Genomic DNA, 27,285 nt, shown 5'->3' with positions numbered 1-27,285 from the left:
CAGTATAATTTTACACCCTGGGTGTTTCTTCTTGATTTTTTTAATTACATAATTTTGTGGGCTAAGTACTTATTATTTTAGCTTAGGAACAGAGAATAAATTTATAGTAAATATTTAAATGTATGTACACTGATTTGCAAAAGTGTGATATAAAAAAAAGAAGAAAAATTACAGCCAATGAATTAGTAACTCAAATATCTAATTTATCGTTTTATTGGTAAAGTAGATAATAAGATGATTTTCAATAAAATAAAAAAATAAAAAAAATGTAAATATCATTCAATGAACAATTTTACCATAAGGGTTAAAAAAACATTTTTTTAGGTTTATACTTCAAATCTTAAGATTATTCTTCACCCTTATCATCCTCACCCAATGTTGCTTTGGGAACTGCATTGTATCCAAGCATTATTATCTTGATCTTTAATTAATGAAGGAACGATGATCTTTCCTACGTCCTAGGTACCAATGACATTATAAGAGTGAAAAGTGGCACATGCTGATTTTGACCCCCCCGGGGAATCAAACCCGAAACCTTCAACATTATAGATTTTGACTCATATCTCAACATAGACGAAGAAGAAGATCAGTAAAAGTCTTCTGCTACAAAAATTGTGGAATTGTTTGATTGGCTCAATTTTTATCAGTGTAACTATTTTTTTATTATATACTTTTTTAAATGTAAATTAATGTAAATGTAAAGCTGTACAATTCCCGAACAAATAAAAAAAAAATTATGTAAATATTTTTGCAATGTCATTCCATCAATACAATAGGGTGGACTCACCTTCTCTCAGGGCGGCGTCCAGTCGGTGCGTGTCGGCTGCGAGGGCCGCAGCAGCCCAGGATAGAGCAGCGAGCCAGGCCAGCAGGGCTGCACTGGCGGCCAGCGCTGCGGCTCGAGGACCCCATCGCTCCGACCACGTGTGCACTACCGGGGCCTTACTGCGAGAACGACGCGATCTGAAATCAATCATATTTAAAGCATTTAGGTCATGCGGCACGTATGTCTGAGAAAAAAGGTGATTGACTGGGGCCTAGAACAGGACGCAGAAGCGTAGGTAAGCCCCAGACAAAATGGTCCGATAACCGAAATTAAGAAAAGTGGCGTGTCTGCACTGGAAGAGAGTCGCGTCCAACAGAGAACTGTGGAAGTCCAACAGGGAGGCCTTTGTTCAATAATGGACACAAGAAGAAGGCCGAAAGAAAGCATTTACTTTATGGTTAGTCAATTTTACTTTTTTATTTTTTACATAAATTTCAATATATAACTATACACCATGATTATATACTAATGTTACTAACATTTTTGTGAAAAAATACAAAAGTAAAATCAATCAATTTATTAAAACTGAGGTAAAGAAATAAAACGCAGGTACCATACTACAGGTTGTCCCCAAGGGACATTACTGTGTCCAGATTGCAGAAGCTCGTACTAGTACATGTATGCAACTTGGAGTACCCTAGCCATTGCTGTTATCCTTTCCTATATTACTCTTCTCTTAAATTTCCTTTCTCATACGTAGTGGGTCATTTCACTCTGAACTTCTTCAATCGTATCATCTATGTATATCTATTTTAATATGTACATATCACTTCTATATCAAAGAATCTGAAGCGTAATGTTCATTCCTTCCTTCCATATAATTGACAATCAAGTTAACACAGTATCAATCTGATATAATGCCCAATGCATCATCAAAAGATATACTACATACTCCTAAAGTGCCATTTAATAGTTGGGTAGATACTTAAAACCTGGTTAGTTAAATATATCATTTAATCACATTTTTCTTCTTCTTCTTCGAACCCTTATCTGTACATCATCTCCGTAGTCTAGTACTTCATTCAAGATAGCATTAAATAAACAAGTAAATAAAGATAATGATTTCAAAATACAGAGAATAATCATTTATAATTTGTTTGCAATCTGACTCATATTCCTTTACCTTAAAGAGATAACACAGATATAAAATTAGATCTATTTTTAATTTAAATTTTAGTTGGTAAATACCACTATTCCGAAATGGTGTTATTCAGCAAGTAAAAGTTAAATTAAAAATGGATATATATTACCACAAAATGACTGTAAAATCAATTAATGAAATTAGTTCTACTATTACATGAAATTGTATGGCAAGATAATGGCAATTTCCTACATAAAAAACGAATTCCTATTTTACACAATAGAATTTATGAAATTACGACTCATCAGCTTGTCATTTGGTACATATCAGATCCATCTGATTAAATAGACCACTACGCAAATTTCATAGAAAATAAATACAGAATGCGGGATCATGACAAAACTTTTGACCTAAACCCAACGGATCTCAACTCTTAACTGTTCTAGACCCATAGATTAATTTAAATTGACATAATATACTCCGTCATTGTTAATTATATGTCTGCCTCCGTAGTGTAATGGTCAGCATGCTCGGCTACCGTTCTGGAGGTCCCGGGTTCGATTCCCAGGGGGGGTCAAGTAAACATAAGTGATTTTTTTCACTTCAATATTTATTCAATATTACCCTGGACTGGTACCTGGAGCGAAGGGCTGATCACCTTTCCTTCATATGTTAACGATCAAGATAACACTGTGTTTATATGATGCAGTGCCCTATGCATTATTAAGGTGCGGATAAGGGTTTGAAGGAAGAAGAAGGTAATGTATTAGTCATTTCAAATATCTGCATAGTTTGGGAATCGTTCCTGCTAGAATGATTAATGTCAGGTAAGATCGCATTTCATTGATTAACATCTTTAGGCTAAACAAATTGTGGAAAAATCCTAGATTTAAGTTTTGTACTAAAATTTCTTGGTGGAACTGCAATTTAAATAATAAAATTGCAACTACAAAGTTATTTCTACATTTATTTTATTTGACCATTGAACGGGTTTGGTCGTTACCGACATCTGATAAGACTAGTCTGATGATGCCGGTAACAACGACACCCGGTCACTGGTCAAATAAAATAAATGTGGCAAAAATTATATAGTTGTCACTTTATATGGGAAACATCCTAATTAGTATAAGAGAACTATAAACATCATGTCGAATAATTACATATATTATAACCTGTGTATATTTTTAACAGAAACTCTAACCCTTATACGAACCCAATGGTGCATAGGGCACTGCATCATATTGACACAGTGTTATCTTGATCGTTACTTACATGAAGGCAAGGTGATCACTCCTGCGGTTCAGGGACCAGTCCAGGGTAATATTAAGTAAATATTAGAGTGTAATATCACTAAAATTTATGTTCACCCCTCTCTGGTAATCGAACCCGGGACCCCCAGCACGGTAGCTAAACATGCCAACCATTACACCAAGGAGGCGGACAAAGCACACAAACACAAAAGATTGTATACTTGCACTAACATTACAACAAGCTACTGCATAAAAATCTACAAGAGTTCACAATTTTATAATTATTATTAATTTTAAATTCCCCTTCTTGTATCCACATGTGCAGACGGCACAATGACGTGCATAAGGATGATGTGCTAGAGATCAATATATCCGGTAATAGGTTATCGAAAGGAAATTATACTTAATTTTCAATCACATCAATTATGAACTTAAATGTATAACTAAGATATTGTTCCTTTCCACATCGCACCACATCTGACTGCTAGCATTTTGAATTTTGTAATAGAAATTATTAGTTTATCACATCAAATGATTACGCATTTTTATCGATTGTTGCGCGGTATGATCGATAATCCTGAAATTATCCAGAGCATTGGTCTGTATGTTCCCGATAGTTACCTAAGACAGCGTCGGCATAGATTGTTTCACATTCCTATACACAGGACCAACCTGCCAATGGTTATGCCTGTAGGAAGAGCTACCGCTATGTTGAACAATATCACATTGGATATTGATCTGTTCCATGTGTCCGAAGGAGTTTTCCGAAGCGAGATTCTTCTACACATTTAACAAGAGTCTTCTTGCGTAATTTTTAATTTGTTTTTTTTTTTAATGTATACGCCTTGAATGTTTGTTTGTAATGTATGTATTAATTATTGAATAAATTGAATTGAATTGAATTGAATTGAATCAATAGCGCGTAACATAGAGAGTGTGAAAACACCCAAACCCTTCGCCCTATAGGCACATTTCTGCGACATAAAATAATATTATGTTTTTTTTATGTCTTGCCTGCTGCACAAATTAGGATGAAATTAGATTTTTATTGCATATTTTTATTATTACATAATATTAAATCTTTCGCAACAGAAACAGGTCTATGATCTTTTAGTGACTTCTGCATCATGAGTTTTTTTAAGGAAAAAAAAACACATTTACATATCTAGCTTTTATTTGGTAGTTCAAACAAATGAATATAAGCTAATGTTATAAATATATATATCAATGAACGGGGACAAATTAATTTAACAAAATAATATACAGGTTCTTACCTGTTCAATCTTCTCTTTCTGGGGGCTATTTCCAGTTGTAAAACATCAGAATCTGTTTCGCTGGAGACATCCAGTAACTTGAATGTTTCCTTATTATTGTTTGAACTAAGCGACATGGTATAAATAAGAATAGGGGACAAGTCATACTCAAAACATTTAAAAATTCAGGTTATGTCAAGGTTTCAAAAGTGGCATTTCATTTGTTGATTTGCAATGAAATTTTCGATTAGCACCGCACATGAGTGTAAGTATTGATTTTGAATTACACGTTTCAAAGAATATCGCGTTTTGACATAAACAATAGGTAATTTATTAATAATCGTGTAAACACTAGCCAGCTGTCACTTTTGATAATACACCTCAGAAAAATTGGATTACGAATACACTACCTACTGGTAACACTTTTATAAAAAATCTGTATAAACTCTGGGTAAGTAAGTTTTTTTTAGATAAATATTATTTTATATACTGGCAATGTATAAGAAAATTTACAAAATCCATGGATATCGAAGTCCTCGGCGCCGTCGGGAAATCCGGCAAAATTTTCCCGAAGTCTAATTAATTTTAATAATTACCCCAATGATCAGATTAAAATGGATAGCAAATGGAGTTATTTTATGTTTCTGTTCTGGCTGTCATATTTAATTGTAGCATCAATCGTTATGTTCACCAGAGGTTTTTTATTGACGAGAACGACCCAAGATGACTTCACTCAGTGTCAACCTTATACAGATATTCCTTGCGGTCCTCTCGAAGCCAGTCAAGTAAAAATTACGAACGGCCACGAGTTTTACTGTACACAAAATGATAGGCTAGTTTCTCTGTTACAAGATGTGAATTCGTCAACGCGGACCTGTCTCCCGAGGCGGTCGAAAGTTATTCTGATAGTCATCGATGCCTTGAAGTATGAGTTTGCGGAGTACGATAATAATTTGTCGGATCCGTTGCCGTACCAAAACAAGATGCCTATCTTCAGCGAGCTGCTGAAGTCTGCTCCTGACCGTACGAGGCTGTACAAGTTTCTGGCCGACCCTCCCACCACAACCTTGCAGAGACTGAAGGGGCTGACCACCGGATCCCTGCCGACCTTCATCGACGCAGGGTCCAACTTCGCCACGCCTGAAATCAATGAAGATAATGTCATAGACCAAGTGAGTCAATAATTCTATATTACTTTTAGTAAAATAATTGTATATGCAGCCATACGTCAGGTCCAATTCAAAATACATCCCATCAAATGATAATTGCGTTGTTACCTTTAATTTTTTACTTACATAAATGCTTGTGCAATTTGTATTTATTTTATTTGTCATTAATTTACCCAAGAATTATTGTTTTTAGTTCAAATGTATGCATTTTACACCTTTTTGACGCATTAAACATTGCTGGGTTTAAAAAAAATATATGTTGTTAATAATATTTAGTTATTTGTGTTATTACAAAGGATCTCGCATAGGCATAACCTCTGCGGAATAAAGTCAATTCTAATAATTTTTAATCGAAAAATAGGGTTATACCTTCTCTTGTTTATAATTTATGAAGATCTCTGATAATCAATAAATATTCAATTGAGTCAATTTCAGTCAATCTATTTGGTCAACTCTATGGCAGATTGTGCACTAATGTGCGGAATTTTACCGTCCGGCAGTCCGGTTTTGAATAATAAAAGCGACCACGACTGATTAGCGTGATCGAATTTACGCGCACCGTGCACCGATTTGAAGAAAGAAAGACAAAAGCACAAGCTAATCATCGGTTTTATATGCTAAATGAAGTGCTGGACGGTTAAATTCCGTGTAGTGCATAAACGCCCTATGGGTGCTTGTTCACTACCTGGAATTCCGTGTAATTTTACCGTCCGGCACTTCAGTAAGCGTTTTAAAATGATGATTGGCTTGGATTGGCTTGTGCTTTTACCATCTTTCTTTGGATCGGTGCGTGAACACGTTGCGCGTAACCAAAGTGCTATTAAGTGCTATTAACCTAGGTATTTCCGTTCAAAATGTAATTATAAGTTAAGGTCAGACACTGCTGCCGGGATCTGGGAGCTCATATCCCAAGTGACTCCTCCAACGCCTGGAACCGCCACCACTCTGCCGTGCAATAATAAGCCTTTAACTGTCCCCAGTTGGTGTCCCGCGGTGGACAGGCGGTGCTGCTGGGAGACGACACGTGGGCCAGCCTGTACCCCAAGCGCTTCCTCCGCTCCGTGGCTCTTCCTTCCTTCAACACTTGGGACCTTCACACCGTCGACAATGGTCAGCGTTTTCCTCATTTATTTATATTATTAATTTATATGTTAGTCGCGTTAAGTAACCCTATATAACCCTTTCTAAGAGACTTTGTCTCAACATACGGGTTTGTTAGTTTGTGTCTCTAAAGGTAAAAATCGTTCTTAGAAGTTTTGTTGATATGTGTGTTTGCATATATCATTTAAATTTATATTTACCTTATATTACTCGTTATTAAAATAAAAACATCATTATTCAAGATTGAAATTTGTCCGACTTATTTAGTACCTACCTATTTTAATTTACTTTTATTATTCTTCATACTATTTTTTTTAGTACAATTTTCATTTGCACTGGAAACTAATCTACCGATATAAGTAGAGAGTTAACTAGGCATTTAAAAAAATGTCAAAATTAATTTTAACAGCATAAAGAATTTAGCTACAGATTTGTTTTATCAATGAAATGGAAGCTTTATGTGTTTACGCACTGCGTATAAAAAAGGTAAACACTGTCAACTTGAAACAGATAAGAAGATACGTGTATTTTTAAATTGTCAATTTTACTTAAAATTTACAAATAAAAAACTAAAAACGGGAAAAGTATTTCTATCTGTTCAGTCGATTGATGCTTAAGGACGGGAAGGGTAATTTTACCTTCTACACAACTGGCTTTATTTCGAAGGCAGAAAAGAACGAATTATACTTTTATGTTTTTATATGAATATTACATACCAATCTCTCTGTTAAGGTATAAACTATATGTATATAATTATCAAATCCCGTCGCCAGTGGTCCGCAGCCATAAAAAATACTCATCTTTAGAGCACTTGTGCACTACATGGAATTTTACTGTCTGGCAGTCTGGTTAGCATGAAAAAATGGATGATTGGCTTGTGCTTTTGTCCGTCTTTCTTTAGATCGGTGTGCGATCATGGAGTGCGATCATGGTGCGCGTGAACTCGATCACTCTAAACTGTCGTAGTCGCTTTATTTTAAGAAACCGGACTGCCGGACGGTAAAATTCTGTGTAGTGCATAAGCGCCCTTAGTGTGTTAAAATTGCAATTAATGTTTGGTTGCAGCCATCAAGGCGCGCCTACCGGCGGAGCTGGCACGCACGGACTGGAGCCTGCTGGTGGCGCACTTCCTGGGTGTGGACCACTGCGGCCACCGCCACGGGCCATTGCATGAGGAGATGGGCGCCAAGCTCACTGAGATGGACGCCGTGCTGCGCCAGGTCGTGGCCACCATGGACCCCGCCGCCACGCTGCTCGTCATCGGCGACCACGGGATGACTGCCACCGGTAATTGGACTATACCATCCAACCCACAATTTTCGAAATTTGACTATATAGTACTTTATCAATAGTAAATGTTTAATTTGCTGAAGACCCCAACCCTAAAGATCAGCACAATAATTTTTGTAGAACTTTTTTCTTACTTATAGATTTGGCGTTTAATTTGTAGAACTCCATTTTAATTAATGCATGAAATGTTAAATCAAACACTAAAAAAAATATTATTTTATTATTGTCAAAGTAGTGTTTTTTTTAAACAATAAAATACAACTTAGTTTGATTAAACATCTAATACATAAACTTTTTTCTTACCCATTACCAATAAATGCATGAAAAAAATATGCTAGAAACATGTGGAATACCTTTCAGTATTTTTCACGTTAAAATTATTTATATACATGAAAATATTGCAGAAAAAATCCACGTGGTTTGGAGGTGTTCGGCTTTACTAGAAGAATAAAAAAAACCAATGAAATACCGAACTGTAACCTTATTGATAAAATCATCAAAATTTTGAAATGACACACAGTAAAGAATGCTTTTTATGGTAACACCATTTAACATAATGATGTTTTGTTCTTTTTTTTTTTTTCTGAAAACATTCAAACGCAATTATCTCAGCTTACCAATTTGTGGGTTGGATTGTGTCAACATAAAATGTTAATTGGAGAATGGTCCAATTAACCTTATATGGCAATTACTTTATGTTCTCTATAAGAATAAGTTTATTGTTATCTGTACATACTATTCCATTCCGTTCTGGCAGGAGACCACGGTGGGGAAACTGAGGCCGAGGTGACTGCGGCCATGTTCATGTACTCTCCGTATAAGCTGATGCAGCTGCCCGATCTCCTGAGCCCCAAGTCAGTTCGCCAGGTGAGTCAACCTATCGTACTGTTGCGAAGCCACGATGTTTGCTTTTTATTTCTGCTATTATTTATTAATAATGCCTCGTGTCCCCGGTATAGGTAGACCTGGTGCCCACGCTGTCCTCCATCCTGGGGCTGCCGCCGCCGCACTCCAACCTCGGCGCCATCATGCTGGACGCCCTGCCCTTCTCCGACAAGCTCAAGGTCCCCTTCAGCGACTGGCAGTTTGCCCTCCTCAACTTGTGGGCCAATGTCAAGCAGGTAAAATGAAAACCGTCGCAATTCCACGATCACCATTCACTCCGCGGAAATGTACACAGCCTCATGGATATTTTTTGCCCTCAGGTTACTATATACATGCAGAAGTACTCCCAAACTTCGGAGCAATTCACTTCGGAAAAGATGGAAAATATCGAAAAGAAATTCACTATCCTGAGCCATCGAGTCCAGAGTGTTTATAACGAAAGAGCATTTCATTCTTTCGCTACAGACGCCAGGTAATTATTACTTTTATTATTGTTATATGATTGCCGGTATTAATGCGTTATAGTATTAAGTTTTTTTTTACAAATTCTGAGAGTAAAACAATGATTTAAATAATAGGTCCGGTTCATTTATCCCCTTAACAAAACATTGTTAAAGCTTAGGGGAGAGTCTGATCAGTTATCAGAGGACCCGAATCAGGATGAAAATCTAAACGTTAAAAATACTGTTAAGTTTTTATATTTGGATTTCTTTCTTTATTTTCAGAGAATTTTTAATAGACGTTCGCTCCATGTGCCAGGAAGTGTGGGTGCAGTTCGATTCCTTCTCCATGAGCCGCGGCCTGCTCCTCCTGTTCCTGACCATCTTCTTCGCTTACATGATAGTGGACGGCATCCCGCCCGAGCGCCTGCCCGAGATCTTCCAGAGCTCCTTCCTGTGGTGCGCCTACGGGGCCATGGCCCTCTCCGCCGTCGTGAGCTCGCTCGGCTACGCCTTCCTCGACGTCAACGACCTGGAGCTCACCGTGCTCTTCTCCACCGGCATGGTCTCCATCTTCATGCTGGCCGTGCTGGTCGTGCAGAACTGGGAGATGATCGCCCAGAACTGGTACGAGACCTCCAAGCGGCGGAGCTGGGCCGAGGGCGCCGCGCGCGCCGTGCTCGCGCTCTCGGGCTGCGCGCTCTTCTCCAACAGCTACATCGTGCGCGAGGGGGCCGTCTCCTACTTCCTGCTCCTGTCCCTGCTGCTGGCCACTTGCTACAGCGCCTGCCTCCCTTCCGTCCTCCTGCCGCTCTTCGCGTCCTTCGCCACGGTGTTGGCCGTCTCCCGCTCCTACCAGACCTGCCGCGAGGAGCAGGGAGAGTGCTACTTCGAGGAGGTGAGCCAGGTGGAGCGCACGACACCGCGCATCCTGGTGGTGGCGCTGGTGGCGCTGGCGCTGCTGGTGAGCCTCACGCGGCTCTGGCTGCGCTCCTGCGGGAACCTGGTGGCCCCGGACACGCTGCTGTGGCGGTACGCGCCCACCGTGGCCGCCGTGTGCACCTGCGCCCACTGGGTGGCCTCCTGGGGGGGACACAAGGCCCAGTGGAGAGCCGACAGCCTGGCCAAGGTGGTGTACGGGATCCTGTCGGTCACCATCGTGGTGCTCGTTCTCAAGCCTCTGGGAGTGATGCTGATTCCTCGGGGGCCGGACGGCTCCGCTGCATTTACGCGGGAGGATATTGTACCCCAGCTATTTAACCAGGTATTGTTTGCATTCTCAAATATAAACTCAATTGTCGTTTAATCAAATATCTTTTTTTTTATAAAAGTAAATACAAAATATTTTTAAAAAAGGCATTGCAATTGTGCAGTGTGGTGTAAATGCCACACTGAAGATATTTGAAAAATTATTTGAGGCGGCTCGGATATGAGTGGCAAACGGATGTCGAGAGAATAACTAAGAGAACAGAACAAAGATGGCCAAGAAAGACTGCTTGCTACTTACCGATGTAGAGGAAGCTAGGAGTGTATGCTTCTAGTAGTAGAGATGTAAGGGTTGAATGGTAAAGTACAGTGTGACGCCCCCCAGATGAAGGGCATGTTCGGCAAGCGGGGCCGGCGCGCGGACTCGGGGGACGAGGTGCCGGTGGTGTGCGGGCTGGGCACGGTGTACAGTGCGGCCTACGTGGTGCTGAGCCTGTGCGTGACGCTGCTGCTGGCGCTGCTGCTCGGGGCCGCGCTGGCGCCCTCCGCCGCGCTCATGTACGCCGCGGGCGCGCTGCTGCTGGCCATCCTGGCCATCGTGCGCTACCAGGCCGCAGCCACCCTGGGTGAGTCACTCGTTACCATTTCTACTTGGCCATATACAATCATCTTTTCGCTCATTCACCTTGCAGTAAAATTTTCAAGGGGGGGTAATTTTTTTTTAGTAATGTTTTAATGTAGTTTTTATTTACTGTAGCGTATTTGTATGGTAAATGAACGGACAGCACACTGTAGTAATGAAGGGCATACTGTACCAACAATTTTTTTATTAACAAATAAATTAAAGTAACATTATTTGACTAAATTGAATATGTATTTTAAATATAGCAAATTATAACAATATATTATGTGCAACGAGATTTCCAATAATGATTTGTGAAAAAAAGAGAGAAAAAAACAAATATTCGCTTATCAATACAGTGATTGGCAATTTCTTTCATCCCTCACATACATTTACTACTCAGTAGTGCAGAGAGCTATCCGAAAGGGGCTTTTTTTTAAATATACAAAAGCATAAGCAAAAATGAATTTTATTTTTGATATCCTGAATTGATTTTAATACAATAAGCCTATCCACCATATTACTGTACTTGTTACACGGTATCATGTGAAACGTATCTACCATATAAATTAAGAGTTCAGTGTACTTACCTACCTACCTAAACAATATTTAATGAATTATCTGTAGTATATTTGTTTTTCTGTTGGTCAAATCAAGATTATGTCATTATTTTATTTGTTTGTGTCATGGCACGCTTTAACTTTAAACCCTAATTATTGTTTCGATATCGTCATCTGTATTTGATCAAATATGTTCAAGTCTTAGGATGAAGACTGACCAGAGCATTTTGTCAGTATGTAACATGTTACGATGCGAGCGTTCAGGCAATCAGTACAGCGAGCCGAACTGCTCGCCGCTCGTTCCGAATGCTCCTTCCGAAGTCGGACGCAATTTTAGGTCATTACCAGGGTTGCCAATCTGTGGGAGATTCCCCAAACTGCGGGAATCTTTTTTCTACTTCATCTGGAGTAAGCTGAAATTTATTAAAATCACAGAACCAAGAATCACGTCTTCGTCGTCCGACATTTTAACTACGAATGCAAATTTATTATTAGATTAAAACCAATATTTTTAGCTTTTCCACTTTTTTATTTGACCAGCGACCGGGTTTCGTCGTTACCGACATCATCAGACTGGTAACGACGATGTCGGTAACGACGAAACCCGGTCGCTGGTCAAATAAAAAAGTGGAAAAGCTAAAAATATTGGTTTTAATCTAATAATAAATTAAAAATGCAATTCCATCACGAAGTGTCAGTGGATAATATAAATCTATTACGAATGCAAAGTTGCAAACATTCATACATATTTTGGGTTATTGATTCTCTACAAATTTAATACAGATTTCTAGACTGTTTTTCAGATTTTTTGTTGTGACATATCGCTCACTCCTTTCGAGAACGTCATAAATCAAAAAACTTGATTTTTCAGGAGAACGTTTTTAAAGTTTAAAAATATAACAATGTATGTATTAAAAATAAATATCAAGCCACTGATTGAACTTTTTACTGTGCAACAGATCTTTTTAGGTAAAACCTGAAGGTTTTTTCTCTATTTGAAAAATATTAAGTTTATTTTAAAAAAATAATTAAACAATAACTTTTCTTCAAAATGCAAAAACAACACTTTCTGCCCTGTAGCGGGTAAACATTATGTTAAAAATATGCCTCTTTTTCTGGTATATAGTACATTTTCTGGGCATTCCGAAAACATGCACAACTGAAAATGGATGATTTTTTATTTATGACGTTCTTGAAAGGAGTGAGCGATATGGCAACACTGAGCACAAGGCCACACACAAGTACTGATCGTGGTCAGTCAGCAATACCGTAACGTCATAACGTAACATGCTCGCTGCGAGCGATGTTACGACGTTACGTTACGACGAAATGCTCCGGTCAGTCTTCTCCCTTAGGTCCAAGCATCTGAAGGGTGAAATCAATCATCTTGCCTTCATACATGATTAATTATCAAGTTACAGTCTGCGGACAGGGGACAAAGAATAGTTTAGATGATAAATGATTGAGTTGTAAGCCGCGTGTTCCGCTTGCAGGCCAGCTGATGACGGTGGACGCGTGCGCCATGCAGTGCTGGGTGCTGCTGTCGCTGTACTACTTCTACGGGACGGGCCACCAGGCCACGCTGTCCTCCATCCGCTGGAGCGCCGCCTTCGTGGGCACCTCGGGCCACTTCCTGCACAACGCCATCCCCGCCATGCTGGTCATCATCAACACCTTTGGTAATTTGCAACATATTTATGACATTGTGTAGCTTCTTACTACATATTAAGTTAATAACTGTACTCGTTACAATTTAAATTATGAAAAATATAGATCTAGGAATTATAAATTTATATAAACACAATGAACTACATGAATAAGCACCGTGAGAAATTTCTACGTACATAGATTATTTCAACAAAACAAATATTTCCCTATGTGGTAAAATCTATCAATTTTCAATTTAAGTTTTACTTGTTACGTCTCAAGGACAAAACTCTAAAATTTAGACTTATCTTCACACACGGTGTTTGAAAATGATGCGGAATGCATCAAAACACATGTCACAATGGATTTTAAGAAATTGTGGTATTTACCAAGTAAAACTTAAATTGAATAATATTATGGCTGTTCTCATTTAGAAAGACACCCTGAACTGGCACCGAGTCTAACATGATTGTGACAGTGATCTGTGGCAATCTTTTTATCACTAAGCAGTCACGTTGAGTGACTGGGAGTGAGGGGGAATGATTTGCTCATATCGCAGTGGGTAATGAAGTGTGACAATGCCCAGGTTCCAACATCGTGATGGGTCTGTGCGTGCCGCTGCTGGTGCTGTCCCCACTGCCGCTGCACGTGATGTGGCCCCCGACGGCGGGAGGGCTGGACGTGCGGCGCGGGGAGCTGCTGCTCTTCGAGCGCGACCAGCTGCTCATGGCCGCCGTCTTCAACGCCTCCGCAAAGTTCATCCTCTTCCTGGCCGTCAGGGTAAGGCACTCACTCTCTAGTCTACAAAGTTTCACATAAACCAATTGATATGGTATGATACCATAATTAAATGAGGATTTTTTTCCACATTACATATTATATTAATTATATCGGACATTGAATAATTCTCCCTACGGATGTCAATTTTAAAGGTGTCTCATATGATATGAACCATGTATCATTTTACTCTTTTTTGCCAAAAAATTTTTGAAATAACCTGGAATTTTTTGTTTGTACTCTAACAGTGATTTTAACCATATATCAAGACATATTTTTAATGTTTCAACACAGACAAAGTATCTTTTTATACAAGGAAATATGGAATTCTGGGCATTTATAGGGCTTACAATTTGTTGATGCAATATAGATGTTCAAAAATGGGCAGAATGGTGAACGTTACCCAAGTGTATAAAGTGATCGCTTAAGCCAGGCGAATGCCGGATCATAAGCCCTGGGATACTCAGAGTTTCATCTTCTTTCATATAAAGTGGTTTTCATATAAGAGGTATCATATCAAATTGAGACAGCTATAAACTTCCAAAAAAAATAGGGACGGAGACCTTGGGAAAATAAAAGAGGCATCGGAATAACTATAAAAATATGGTCTGACGACATAGCTGCTGTGGGGAATAGAAATTGGCTGCAAACAGCAACAGACCGAAGTGAATGTAAGGATATGGAAGAGGCCTTTATCCAGCAGTGCAGGACAGAAGGCTAGAGAAGAAGATAGAATAAGTTCTCACCTTTGGTAAGAAGGGAAGTGAGCTTCTCACAAAGGATAAGAAGGAAAGTGACCTGGCAGAAAGCGAGCATCAAGGCTTCGCAACATTCGCGACTGGACCGGGATGAGACGAGCGAAGGAGTTATCCCGGACGGCGCAGGATGGCCAACGTTGGGGGGACTTGACAAGGCACACGAAGAAGAAGAAAGTGATTTACTTCACAAAGGTCTCATAAGACGGCGTGATCTGGTCGAAGTAGAAGTACTATGAGCGCACGGGCTTGTGGCATGTTCCAGATGTTCGTGTGCATGCTGGCGGGCACGGTGCACTGCCGCCACCTGATGGTGTGGAAGGTGTTTGCGCCCAAGCTGGTGTTCGAGGCGGGCGGGCTGCTGGTCTCGCTGGCCTCCGTGCTGCTGGGCTTCCTGCTGCTGCTGCGCCTGCACGCGCGCCTCGCCGTCTTCCTGCGCGTCCTCACCAAGTTCAGCTGAGCCGACACCCTCGCTACAACAGTAAAGGCTCATTAATTTCATTCAAAAAACATTTATTAATTCTCATCTCACCTCTCTACATATAAAATATTCAATTATTCGTAATTTGAAATCATTTGCCAAAGAAAATGGCCAAGTTTGTTTTTGAAAAAAAATATAACTTAAAAAAATGGGATGTAAAATGTGAGGAAAAAAATTTTTTTTTTGTTCAAATTTATTGTATTTTTAACAAAAACAAAAAACTACTTTTGTAATTGCCATGTAAATATTTCCACACATCAGTTTGTATGAGGAAATAGTTCGTATTTGTTAATTTGAAATATTTCTTAAATTTTTTTTCTTCGATTTCGAATCAATGGGCTTTTACTGTACTTCTATTACTATCTCATCGGCCTCCGTAGTTTAATGGTTAGCGTGTTTAGCTTCCATGCTGGAGGTCCTGGGTCCCATTCCCAGGCGGGGGTGAAAATAAATATAAGTGATTTTATACTCTAATATTTATTTAATATTACCCCTGAAGTGCAGGAGTGATCGCCTCGCCTTCATGTTATTAATGATTAAGATAACACTGCATCAATATGATGCAGTGCCCTATGCACCATTGGGTGCGGATAAGAGTTAGGAGAGGGAGAATTACTATCTATAAAGAAATGTGGAAAATATGAGCAATCTATGTGAAACGTATCAAATTATTGTTATACATCAGCAATTAATCGCGAAAAGTTAATGAGTTTCTTTTACCAAGGAATACATTTAGACAAAGTTATGGTAAATCATATTCACGCGATCATAAAAACCTGTATTCCGAATCATAGTAAACTAAGAAGAGAAGGTATCATGGAATTAATGTGTGTTGCCAAGATTCCACAAATTTACAAAAACTCAAAACACGCGCAACCATTTTTAAGCATTTATCTCTCATTAACATATAGAAATATACAGTGGAACCTCTCTTAACGACCATAATTTGTTCTCATAACTCTTTAAGTGAAATTTTTTTTGTTTTTACTGGTACGGAAGTCCCGGCTCACAAGTGAATGTCATGAAAAAGAGACTTGCCCGTTCTAACTAACTAACTAACTAACCATCACGCCGCTTCCCCGCAGGGGTAGGCAGAGAGAATAGAGCGCCACACCACTCTGTTCTTGCAAACATTCTTCGCCTCTTCCACGTTCATGCATCTCCTCATACATACCCGCCGATTGTTACGACTCCTAACCTGACCACTTTCAAGTATTTGGCATACCTGATCGTGCCATGTTTTTCTCGGTCTTCCTCTGCTTCTTTTCCCGCTAACATTCGCCTCGTAAATTTGTCTTACCGTTCTTTCCTCACTCATTCGTTCTACATGTCCAAACCATCTCAACACACCTTTCTTAATTTTATCGATAATGCTAGATAATGCCCGTTCTCTGTAACTTATAATGTGAAATGTCGCTCGTTAGGAGAGCAACTTTTTTACATTTTTTTTGCTCGTTATGAGAGGTTCCACAGTATTGTGTGTATTGAATTTTCAAATTAAAGTATTAGTCAATGGTTGATTATGACTATTAGTGAATGGATTATGTCTCAGCACCAATCGGCAGTCAGCTGTTAATCTCTGTTCGAAGAGACGTTGAATTAAAAATAGTATTGCATAAGTATGATGAAGTATAATCACAGTATTCATCAGATTTATGCTGTAAATGTTACTGTTTTTCTATATACTTTTAAAGAGAACTGATTTTTCTTTCAAAAGACAAAGCTTATTAGATTAAAAGTATAATAGTATTTTTTTGTTGCCAAAATTTAAATTTTAGTCAAAATATGAGTTGTGTATACATTTTTAATTTAGTAATTCTTAATTTATAAAGTGAAGAAATGACTCAAGGAATAAAATATATTTTTTGTATCTTGAATCAATTAAAATATACGTTAATATTTTATATAATTACATAATCAGTATTGTGATTTTTTTTTAATTAACAAGAAGCATCACCTTAATTTTTCAACGGCCATTTTTGGCTTATCATTTAGTGCATTAAATGATTATAGATATTTACTTATTTCCTATAAAATGGATTTTATAATAAAATACTAAACATAATATGAATTCTTCATTTTAATGTTTACTAGATTTATATTTATAAGTGTGTAATGTAATACTTTAAATTATAATTATTTTTGAATACATTAAGCTGTATTTGTGTTGTTACTTTGCATTTTATTTGCACATATAAAAAAATAATATAAAAAATTGTTAAGAATACTTTAAGTGTGTTGAAATTCTTATTCACAAGCAGTGGATTTAACCCAACAAAGGGGTTGTTATCAAGATATTCGTCGATATCTCAACGGAGACGAAGAAGTTACCATGCAGGGAATATGTTAGTCTGGGCTTTTTATAGCGTATGACTTCTCATTACTTGGTTTAAGTCTCACTCTTTTAATCACCTTACACACTGTGTCAACATACACTTTTCCAATCTCTGTAACTTCTTTGTCTCCGTTGAGATATAAATCAAAATTGTTAACTATTTTCATCCAGTTATTATTCGCCCGCCTCTGTATTATAGCGGTTAGTATATACATATTGTCACCTGAATGCAAGACTATCCCAAATCGCACACAAGTCAATTTAATTTTTATTTATGTACCGTGTTCCGTGTACTACGACCTGTCTTAAAAGAAAAGTGTACAAATCCTGCATACTGCCAGCGAACACATATGCACTAGAGACTATGGCTCTGAAAAAGAGAAATGCAGAGAAGCTCTAGTGCACGCAGCGATCCATGGAAAGATCCATGCTTGGTTTAAGTCTGATGGATTAAATAAAAAATGCAGATACCAGGAAAAGAACCAGAGTAGAGGATATTGCAAATCGTGTGGTAAAACTTGGTAAAACTTAAAGTGGCAATGGGCAGATATATTGCAAAACAGGACTCCACAAGATGGACCCAAGAATTTTACGATGGAGACCTTGGGAGGACAAAAGAGGTGTCGGAAGACCCCAAAATAGATGGTCCGATGACAAAGTCGCTGCGGGTGGGGCTGCAAGCAACAACCGACTGAAGGAAATGGAATGAAGGGGAAGAGGCCTATATCCAGCAGTTGAGGACAGAGGGCTCATGAATATGAAGAAGAAGAAGACTGTGTTCCTTTTGCAACAAACTTTTATTTTGCAGAAAGTTCTATAGCTATTCAAGCATTACAAATCTAAATATTCTAAAGAAAATACTATTAAATAATTGAGACTACACACTTCAAAACTTTTAATTCCCTTATACGCAGTTAGGGTAGTTTTGCATTCCGGTGACTATACGAGCTCCCGGATTAAATCCCCGAGTGGACAAATAATTGTGTATTTTTTAATATTACTCTGAAGCGCAAGACTGATCATCTCACCTTCATGTGATTTACAATCAAGATAACGTTGCATTCATCTCATACGGTGTCTGGTGCATAATTGGGCGTGGGTAAAGAAAGAAGAAAAGGATGTGAAGATTACTCATTATTTTTGTGTTAAATTATTTTTATTACCTTTTTTTGTCCAGCAAAGTAAATCAGACATATTTTAATGTGCATTCTTTACTCACTGTACTTTTATTTCACATCGATATTAAACCCAATCACAGCTGAGCAAAAACAGGATATTTTATTTTCTGCCTTGTTAAAAAGATCAATACAGAGTATAAAAATAAAGCTGTGTTTCACGCTCAGTTAATGGGTTAAGTAGGTATGTGCTAACATTGAATATTATTTGGAAGCAAGCATAGCAACTTGAAAAGTATTAATTTTTGAGTTGTGTAACTGGCAGTCACTGGGTCAATTGTAGAGCTTAACACTTGGTCACGAAAACAGTCTTTCTCTCTGGTCTCAATCCTGCGGATTGGTCTGTAGCAACAGATGACATCTCTTTCGCCATTCTCGCCTATTCTCGGAAGTCCTCTTCAGCTCCTCATACGTCGAGCAGCCTATGTCTTGGTATAAGTCGCTTAGGTATTCACGGCGTGGGCGTCCTCTGGCGTTTATTCCCTCCATCGTCCCCTCTATATTATTTTCTGCAGGAAACCATCTTGTCTCAGCACGTGGCCGATCCATTTGGCGCGTCTTTTGGAGATAGTCGCGAGTAGGTGCTTCCTTTCTTTGATCAATGATAGTACCTCGTCGTTGAAGATGTTGGATCTTGATCTTGGCATATCGCTCACTCCTTTCAAGAACGTCATAAATCAAAAAACTTGATTTTTCAGGAGAACGTTTTTAATGTTTAAAAATATAACACAATGTATTAAAAATAAATATCAAGCCACTTATTGAACTTTTTTCTGTGCAACAGATCTTTTTAGGTAAAACCTGAAGGTTTTTTCTCCATTTGAAAAATATTTAGTGTATTTAAAAAAATAATTAAACAATACCTTTTCTTCAAAATGCAAAAACAACACTTTCTGCCCTGTAGCGGGTAAATATTTAGTTAAAAATATGCCTCTTTTGCTGGGATATAGTACATTTTCTGGGCATTCCGAAAACATGCACAACTGAAAATGGTCATTTTTTGATTTATGACGTTCTTGAAAGGAGTGAGCGATATATTACATTGTTTAGCCTTGTCGGGATTTACATCAATAATAAATACATTCATCAATGAAAAAGAGCCGAGCCATTTTTAAAGTTACCACCAAAAATGGCCAAATAGTACACAAACTACCCTATGTGAATTTCAGAATTAATGAAAACCACGTACACATTGAATCACGGTGGTTATGTATATATGCGTTTCTGCCAATGGCGTGATTCTTTTCATGTTTTGTATCTTTTGATTAGTTTTGATATTGCCGTGTTTCCTTCCAAATTTATTAAATTTACTTTCATAAACGAAATAATTGTTTTTTATTATATAACATTGTGAAGTGTGTTATGTAAGAGACAGCGATAAAATTGTTAATATTTATATGTACATAAAAGTATGAATAATCTTTTAGTAATTTACCTCCTGATCCCTTGTAGCTAAAGTAATAAGGAATTATAAGAGGTACAACATTTCACATTTGATTTAAAACTCCCTTAATATTGAGACTGCATAACATAACTAATAGCACAACATCAGTGGTTTAACTCAGACTAAATTTGAATGGTGTAATTCTCTATTGTTACTCCTGCTAATGTCAGTCCCAAAATATATATTTTTTTAAATTATTTGACTCGCAAATAGAATTTCACTATCTTTACGAAGTTAGCAGTAGTACTTAGAATAAAAATAACTAAGGTAATATTAACATTTAGTTTAATATAAACTACAGGTATACTTCGCTTAGCCCGACTTCAATCAGTCCTATTTGTTTATCAGTAGGCTAGGAGTGGGTATGATCCGTTCATCCGGAAGATCTGTTTCCACAAAATGATCTGTTCACTAAGACCATACCAATTAAACAGTATATCATTTATGTTTCCTTACAAATAAACTCGTTTACTTACTAAGAAAATATATGTAAGACTCATTGTTATTACTGTATACATTCACATCTGTACATTTTTATTGTTTCCGTAAATAAAATTATAGACATGCAACTCAAGTTTATTTCATCAGTATTTATATAAAGTGTCAAATGACAATTATTACCCTTCAAAATATCACATGATGTAAGCCAACACAAGAAGGGTTATGACTTTGAGCCGGGAGACTAGCTTGAAATTGGGATCCGTGTCCCTCAGGTCTATCTTAGTCAAGGCTACCGTAGAGCAAGCTGTCTCGAACGAAAGTGTTGTTTCAGATGGATAATGCGTGTATATGAACATGTAAAAATGTCTTCCTTTCACCAAATATTATATTTTATTATTGTCATCGTAACATTTGAGGTATGTTGTTTGTAAAAGTTACAATTACAAAAAAATGCATCGCCGGAAATTGGGTTTTGGAGTAGCTAACACATCGGAAACATTATTCTTAATGTACATTAAACATTATTGTCATTGATGTTGTACACAGTACAGAAACATATCTTCCGCATTCTTAATCTCATCCTGCAAACCTGGTAGTGATTTATAAAAAATCATGTCTGTCTATTTATCGAGTTCATTTTACAATAACATACATAAAATGAGAACATGTCAGAATTATATTTATATTATTCCAAATAAAAATAGTATTTGGTTGATTCGGGCTGAGAGAAGTATAGTTGTATTGAAAATCTAGCACTGCCAATCTGTATAATTATTATTGTTGGGTCCATTTTGCATAATCTCGTGAATAATTGTATCTGATATATAATTATTCTTTGGCCTCCAATATGTATTGCAAAAGTAGGGAAAGTTTATTGATCAGAATGAATGATTATTATCGCTATAAAATATGGTGTAATTTTATAGTTTTTTGAATAATTATATGGCTTGTATTATTGTAACAAATTAACTGACTTGTTAATTTGAAAATGTATTTTGGGCAACTGATGAAGAATTCAATTTTATTTCAGCGGCTAAAAGTTGTCTTACAATATGTAAATTTTACTGCATATTATGTATAATTTTTATTTCACTTATTATGTTAAGTAATTCTCCGTTAGTGCTGTGCATATTGAAAAGACTCAATTTATTATTAAATTGTACATACTATGTTACGAGCATCCGTACTATTCTCAATGCAATAAGCGAAATTTGTAGGATAAAACTGTCTTCATTTGAAATGGTGTGAATACAGACAGGTTGTGATATTATCAGGTGTGATATCGCACATGTTTTTAAAAATATATTTTCTTCAATCGTGCATCATGAACCTTGCAGTCTCTATAATATTATTGGCTGGCACACAATACGGGAACAAAAGGGAACACATTTAATATCAGTGCAAATGTATCTACAAGTTATGCAAGAAATAAACTACTCTTTAGAACTAATGTTTTAGAAAATGATATTACTTCAAAGAATGATAGTACTTTGAACTGATGTTTTAGAAAATGATGAATCAAATTATTGGTTGTTTTAATTTTGATATACGACAAAGAAAATCTTTAATATTCCTTTTAAATTTTGTAAAATATGTTAAATCCGATATTCGTCCTGAGTGCAATACCTATTGGTACATATACTAATCTAATTGTATTTAGTAGCTAGCTAGCAGACATTGACTGCCATAAACAAATAAACTGTTTTATTGTTATATACATGAGCAAAATAAACATTTAGTAAGTAAGAAAGTACTGTCTCGCGATGTATTGCCATTACGAGGTTTCTGTAATTGGTACCTAATTGTAGTTTAATATAAAATAAATTAAAAACTATAGAAATTATCAAAAGTGCACACATAGGGGCAAAAATGTTTATCTTGTGTTAACCTGTAATATTTGACAGGATAGTATAGTACGAGTATTTACATATTTATTGGGCAGTTTTTGTCTGTTTAATAAAATTTTGGAGTTCTAATTTATTTGCATTGCATTTGTTGAAACTAATATATTTTTTATGATTGAGGTACTGTAGGTTATTTTTAGTGTTGTATTCAATCTGCCTTAATCCTTTATATGTTTTGTAAATAGTAGATAATAATATATGACTTGACCCTTACCATTTTTATCTTATTTGATAACATCTTGACTATAATAAATTGCAATAATCTAAATTTGTTTATTTTTTTCGTTTTTAATAAAGATTAAAATAATTTTTCCCTTAAACTATTTGAAACTCTGGAAACGTTATAAAAAATAATAATGGTTTTCTTTAAGGTTCAGTTTTTGGTCCTCTACACTCTAAATGTAAAAAAACATGCGGATTGTGGTCTCACGGTATGCAGATGATATGCAAATTTATATGTATTGTAAACCAGGAAATGAGGGAATTTAATTGAAAATATGACAACACCCAGTACAAGGAGTACCACTTCATCGGCTGTGAAATTTCTGAGTGTGTTCTTAAATTCCAATTTTCCTCTTGGGACCATGTTTTTATCGGCTAAGTAAATTAGGCATTTGTAAGAAATACCAATGGATGCCACCCCTCGTACATATATGAATCTACCAAAAAATATAATTACTAGATTGCGATCAGTATTAAACACTGCAGTGAGACTAATTTTTGACATTTCTAAATTCAGAATCACTTGACGAACTGCACTGGTTAGAATTTCCCGAAAAGGTAAAGTATAAAGTCTGTCTGCTTATGTTTAAATCAATGCATAATATGGTTCCAAAGTATCTAAAAAAAGCTGTTCATTTCAGATGAATTAGTGAATTGACATCTCACGCTTTGATCACCTACAACAACTGCCATTAGTAAAATGTATCCCCCCGCGCACTAAATTTGGCAAAGCTTTGCTGTTGTGGGCCAGAAGTGAAATAATTCACTAACAGGTGGAAACTGAGTGCGATGATCCAAAGAAAAGAAAAATACAAAAATTTGTTTACCGAATCGTTTTCTTTTTCCCATAATTTATTCATAGCGAAACGCACTTGAAGAAGTATTTGAAGATAATAGCGCTGTATAAATTTTACAAATTTATAATGGAATAAAGCAAAATTATTCAACCTTTCTTATAGAACAAACTTTATAATCAATTCATAAAGGAGTGCAAAGGCAGATCGTGTTTTATTTTATACCCACAATTTATTACGTGTTTTTTTAGCAATTCTTCAGGGTTTGAGAACTATAATTTGAGGATATATAATAATTAAAAAAAAACTTAATTTTGAGCAAGTAGGTACTTTTTTTGTGAAAATATAACCAAATATTTGCAACATTTTTATTTTTGACAGTTCGTTCGATTCAATGCGGTAATCTGTGGTTATTCACCACAGACTAACTAATTTATATATTATTCACATCCATTTCTCTCGATTCTTGGTTTTTCGTGTCTGATTTTCGCAGGTCCGGTGACTATGATTCCCAATTGACGAATTGATTCTCCATTGTTATTATTTCAGAATTATTATACAAAGTTGTGTTAATAGTCAGAAAACTGGTTAAGAATGGCGTACCGATCGGCCTATCAAATTATGGTGGAGACGGCGGCGTTAAAAAGGCTAGCTGAGAAAAAACGGGGATCACCTTCAAGTAAAGCATTTATGCTAATAGGACAGTGTGTACCCAGCGTTAAAAAGAATGCCTCTAAAATTAGGGTCAAATCTTTAGAAATGGATACATATTTAACCATGGTAATTCAATTGTTATTTTCAAATTTATATAACCTCAAAACAATGTTTATATTTATTTATTGGACAATTTATGCAGAATTGTTTTCATAAGAATTCGCCTCAAGGGAGCCTTTATTATATTTATCACCTGTTGTATTAGCTTATTTCCTATATTTCGCTTATCTTGATCGTAATTTCATGGTGGAAAGGTGGTCACTTTCATGCTTCATATTATTTCATATTCCACTTTGTTATTTAACAAAGTGGAAATTTACTATTTTTAGATTTCATTAATCTGAAATTAAATCAGGGTCCTAACAGGTGTACTTACATTTACGGAAATATGTTAAATACGTAACAAAAATCAAAACGATGCACTTTTTAAATGTCAAAAATTTTCATTTTTTTATTGTTAAGTATTTCAGCTCAATGTAACTTCAGTAATATAATTTTAAAAAATTACCGTTATTACTGGTGTTGGGATTTTAATTTCATAAATAAATATTAGTACTAGCTAGCTGGCGTATGTCAGTTGTGCGCTGCTAATTTGTATATGCCCTTGAGAAAAAATCTTATTGAAGTTTATCAATCCGTAGCATAGTGGTCAATTTCAAGCACTCAAAATAAATATATGAAAGCGATTTTTCACTCTTACTTACATCCTTCAGCCTTCTTTTTGAGTCTTCCATCTATTGAACAAAGGCCTTCCACAATTGTCTGTCGGACGCGACTCTCTTCCAGTGCAGGTCCGCCACTTTTAAATGTCATCAGACCATTTTGTCTGGGGCCTACCCACGCTTCTGGGTCCTGTTCTAGGCCTCCAGTCAAGAACATTCTTCGTCTATCTATCCTCAGACATACGTGCCACAGGAACTGCCCAGTTCCACTTTAGTTCCGCAATTCTTTGAGCCAGATCTGTTTCCTCGGTCTTTTCCCTTATCCAAACATTGGTTTCTCGAACCCATATGTGAGCACTGGAAGTACATGCATCGAATGTTTTCCTCTTCAGATGGCTAGGAATGTTTAGGGATTTTAGGACATTCAGGATAATTTACCAAATGCAGCCCATCCTAATATTTAATATCACCTGAAGCACATAACTGATCACTGTGCCCTCAAGTAATTAACAATCAAGGTATGTATTAATTTTATAATCAAACACAGATTTTTTGAGTCTACTAAGTTGTATTTTATTTTTAAAAAAATACATAAAAATGAATATTGTGACAATTGTTCCGCCTAGTTATGGCATTTTCAAACGATGTTCGTTTAAAAATGCCCTAACTAGGCGAAACAATTGTCACAATATTAATTTTTGTGTTTTTTAGTAAAATACAAGTAGACTCAAAAAATCTGTGTTTGATTTAAAAATTAATACATAAATTAAAATACAAATTAAACGCCAAAACAATCAAGGTATCTGTGTTGAAAGCGATGACAAGGGTAAGGCCCTTTGGCTACGGAAGATGGTTAGAAATAGTGTTTTTTTCTTTTTTTACTATGTGCGGGTGTTGAGACTGTGAGGAATACTGTATCAACTTGTAATTAATGTTTAATTATCTTTATCCTATTTCAAATGAGGGACTTTGTATAATCGGTTTATCATTTATTTCTTTGACTTTCAGTATTTCAAAAAAGATGATTATTATTACGCTATAGATCCCGAGAAAAAGTGCAAAGCCGGAGATATCGTTTTGATCCAAGAACTGCCTGAGCAGCTTACGAAACTCATCACACACAAGATCTTGGAAATCGTTCATCCTTTCGGTGACATCACAGATCCGATAACCAACGAGAAAGTCGTGGTCAGCAAGTACAGATATGAAATTGAAAGGGATAATGAATTATATGGGAAACTGGATTCCGCGTTCGACTATGAGAAAGCTCCTCCCCGCGGCTGGCAAGAGGGAGTAAAGGACTTCACCGATAAAGAGACATATACGGAATATCACGTGTTTCCCAAGAAAGATCCTTATGCTGTATAACTTAAAAATTATTGTTATGTATTGTAGATAAATAAATGTATAGTTTTAATCTGAGTTCCTTTACTTATTTTTTCCAACACAGTTTATCCAGTAACTCACACCAAGTATTATCACTTTATCCTTTCCTGCCTCAACTCCTTACCTGATACTTCTCCCTTTGCTGTGCTTATTTTTATCAATTCAGTTTTGTAAATAATACATACCAACTCGCGCCCGAGTATTATCACACACACACTCATAGATAGCCGAGTCTTCAGCTATCTATGAGTGTGTGTGTGACTGAACATGCCAATTTTGGACTTAATAATTGGAGCACATACTGCGCACTCCGTGTCCTCGTCACTTCTGTTGTGCCGGTAGCCGCGCGCAGAGACCTCGTGAACACTGTTCACGGAGCTTCTCCATCCATCTCTGTCTCCAGCCCGCGACTCTCAGTCACCATCGACCCCCGCCAACCACGTGGCATTCAGTTGATCCTTGTACCTCGTGTACTGCCTGCCCTCCTCACTTTCGTCTTTCTTCGAGAAGCTCACCAAACAAGCATTGGGCAGGCGCGAGTCATCCATATGAATGACATGAGTTTCGTAAATACACAATGCTGCACTGCAAATTGTATTTTTTCGTTGTTTCTCTTCAATTATATACAAGTACTTACTACAAAAAGCTGTATGAAATGCAAACTTGACCAATGACACTAGTATATTTTTGGTTGGTTGGAAGATATTGCTTCTTAACAGCAGGTCTGTCAAAGAACATATATTCTGCACAAGCAGTTTTAGAAATAAATATTAACCGTAAGAGATATCACAAATTGATACAGTGCACTGATTGATCACTCTTGACAGCATTTTGAGTGTGTCCAAATACTTGTTCACAAAATCTG

At 36.8% G+C, this 27,285-nt stretch overlaps 3 protein-coding genes across 3 annotated transcripts in view; 2 read left to right on the top strand and 1 right to left on the bottom strand.

Moving 5' to 3' along the window:
- Positions 1-4,813, bottom strand: part of LOC148312591 (uncharacterized) — a 37,255-nt gene extending 32,442 nt beyond the window's left edge. The window contains exons 1-2 of the mRNA XM_088276390.1: positions 4,432-4,813; positions 788-963 (exon numbers count right to left, since the gene is read on the bottom strand). Coding sequence (XP_088132516.1) covers positions 788-963; positions 4,432-4,547 — 292 coding nt within the window. The 5' untranslated portion in view covers positions 4,548-4,813. The remainder of the gene's footprint in view (positions 1-787; positions 964-4,431) is intronic.
- Positions 4,814-4,929: 116 nt separating this feature from the next.
- LOC148312590 (GPI ethanolamine phosphate transferase 3, catalytic subunit-like) lies at positions 4,930-15,564 on the top strand. The gene is made up of 11 exons (XM_088276384.1): positions 4,930-5,582; positions 6,560-6,689; positions 7,746-7,967; positions 8,728-8,837; positions 8,930-9,091; positions 9,176-9,327; positions 9,581-10,559; positions 10,887-11,127; positions 13,177-13,362; positions 13,917-14,110; positions 15,128-15,564. Exons 1-11 carry the CDS (start codon positions 5,025-5,027, stop codon positions 15,320-15,322), a joined length of 3,129 nt encoding a protein of 1,042 aa, XP_088132510.1. The 5' UTR covers positions 4,930-5,024; the 3' UTR covers positions 15,323-15,564.
- An 8,510-nt stretch (positions 15,565-24,074) lies between these two features.
- LOC148312589 (small ribosomal subunit protein uS17m-like) lies at positions 24,075-26,456 on the top strand. The gene is made up of 2 exons (XM_088276630.1): positions 24,075-24,438; positions 26,043-26,456. The coding sequence occupies exons 1-2, from the start codon at positions 24,253-24,255 to the stop codon at positions 26,400-26,402; spliced, it is 546 nt and encodes a 181-aa protein (XP_088132756.1). The 5' UTR covers positions 24,075-24,252; the 3' UTR covers positions 26,403-26,456.
- Positions 26,457-27,285: the final 829 nt, after the last annotated feature.

Source organism: Brachycentrus maculatus, unplaced genomic scaffold (assembly GCF_059751285.1).
Source record: "Brachycentrus maculatus isolate JH-2025_06_01 unplaced genomic scaffold, ASM5975128v1 h1tg000038l, whole genome shotgun sequence".
Taxonomy (NCBI): domain Eukaryota; kingdom Metazoa; phylum Arthropoda; class Insecta; order Trichoptera; family Brachycentridae; genus Brachycentrus; species Brachycentrus maculatus.
This window is presented reverse-complemented; position numbering and strand designations above follow the sequence as displayed.

What these genes read in the sequence shown, in the direction of transcription:
- LOC148312590 (XM_088276384.1), top strand. Translation starts at nt 5,025, where the DNA reads ATGGATAGCAAATGGAGTTATTTTATGTTTCTGTTCTGGCTGTCATAT. An exon ending in AAGATAATGTCATAGACCAA is followed by an intron (nt 5,583 to 6,559) that starts GTGAGTCAATAA and finishes AACTGTCCCCAG; the next exon opens with TTGGTGTCCCGCGGTGGACA. An exon ending in TCCTCTTCCTGGCCGTCAGG is followed by an intron (nt 14,111 to 15,127) that starts GTAAGGCACTCA and finishes GGCATGTTCCAG; the next exon opens with ATGTTCGTGTGCATGCTGGC.
- LOC148312589 (XM_088276630.1), top strand. Translation starts at nt 24,253, where the DNA reads ATGGCGTACCGATCGGCCTATCAAATTATGGTGGAGACGGCGGCGTTA. An exon ending in TGGATACATATTTAACCATG is followed by an intron (nt 24,439 to 26,042) that starts GTAATTCAATTG and finishes TTTGACTTTCAG; the next exon opens with TATTTCAAAAAAGATGATTA.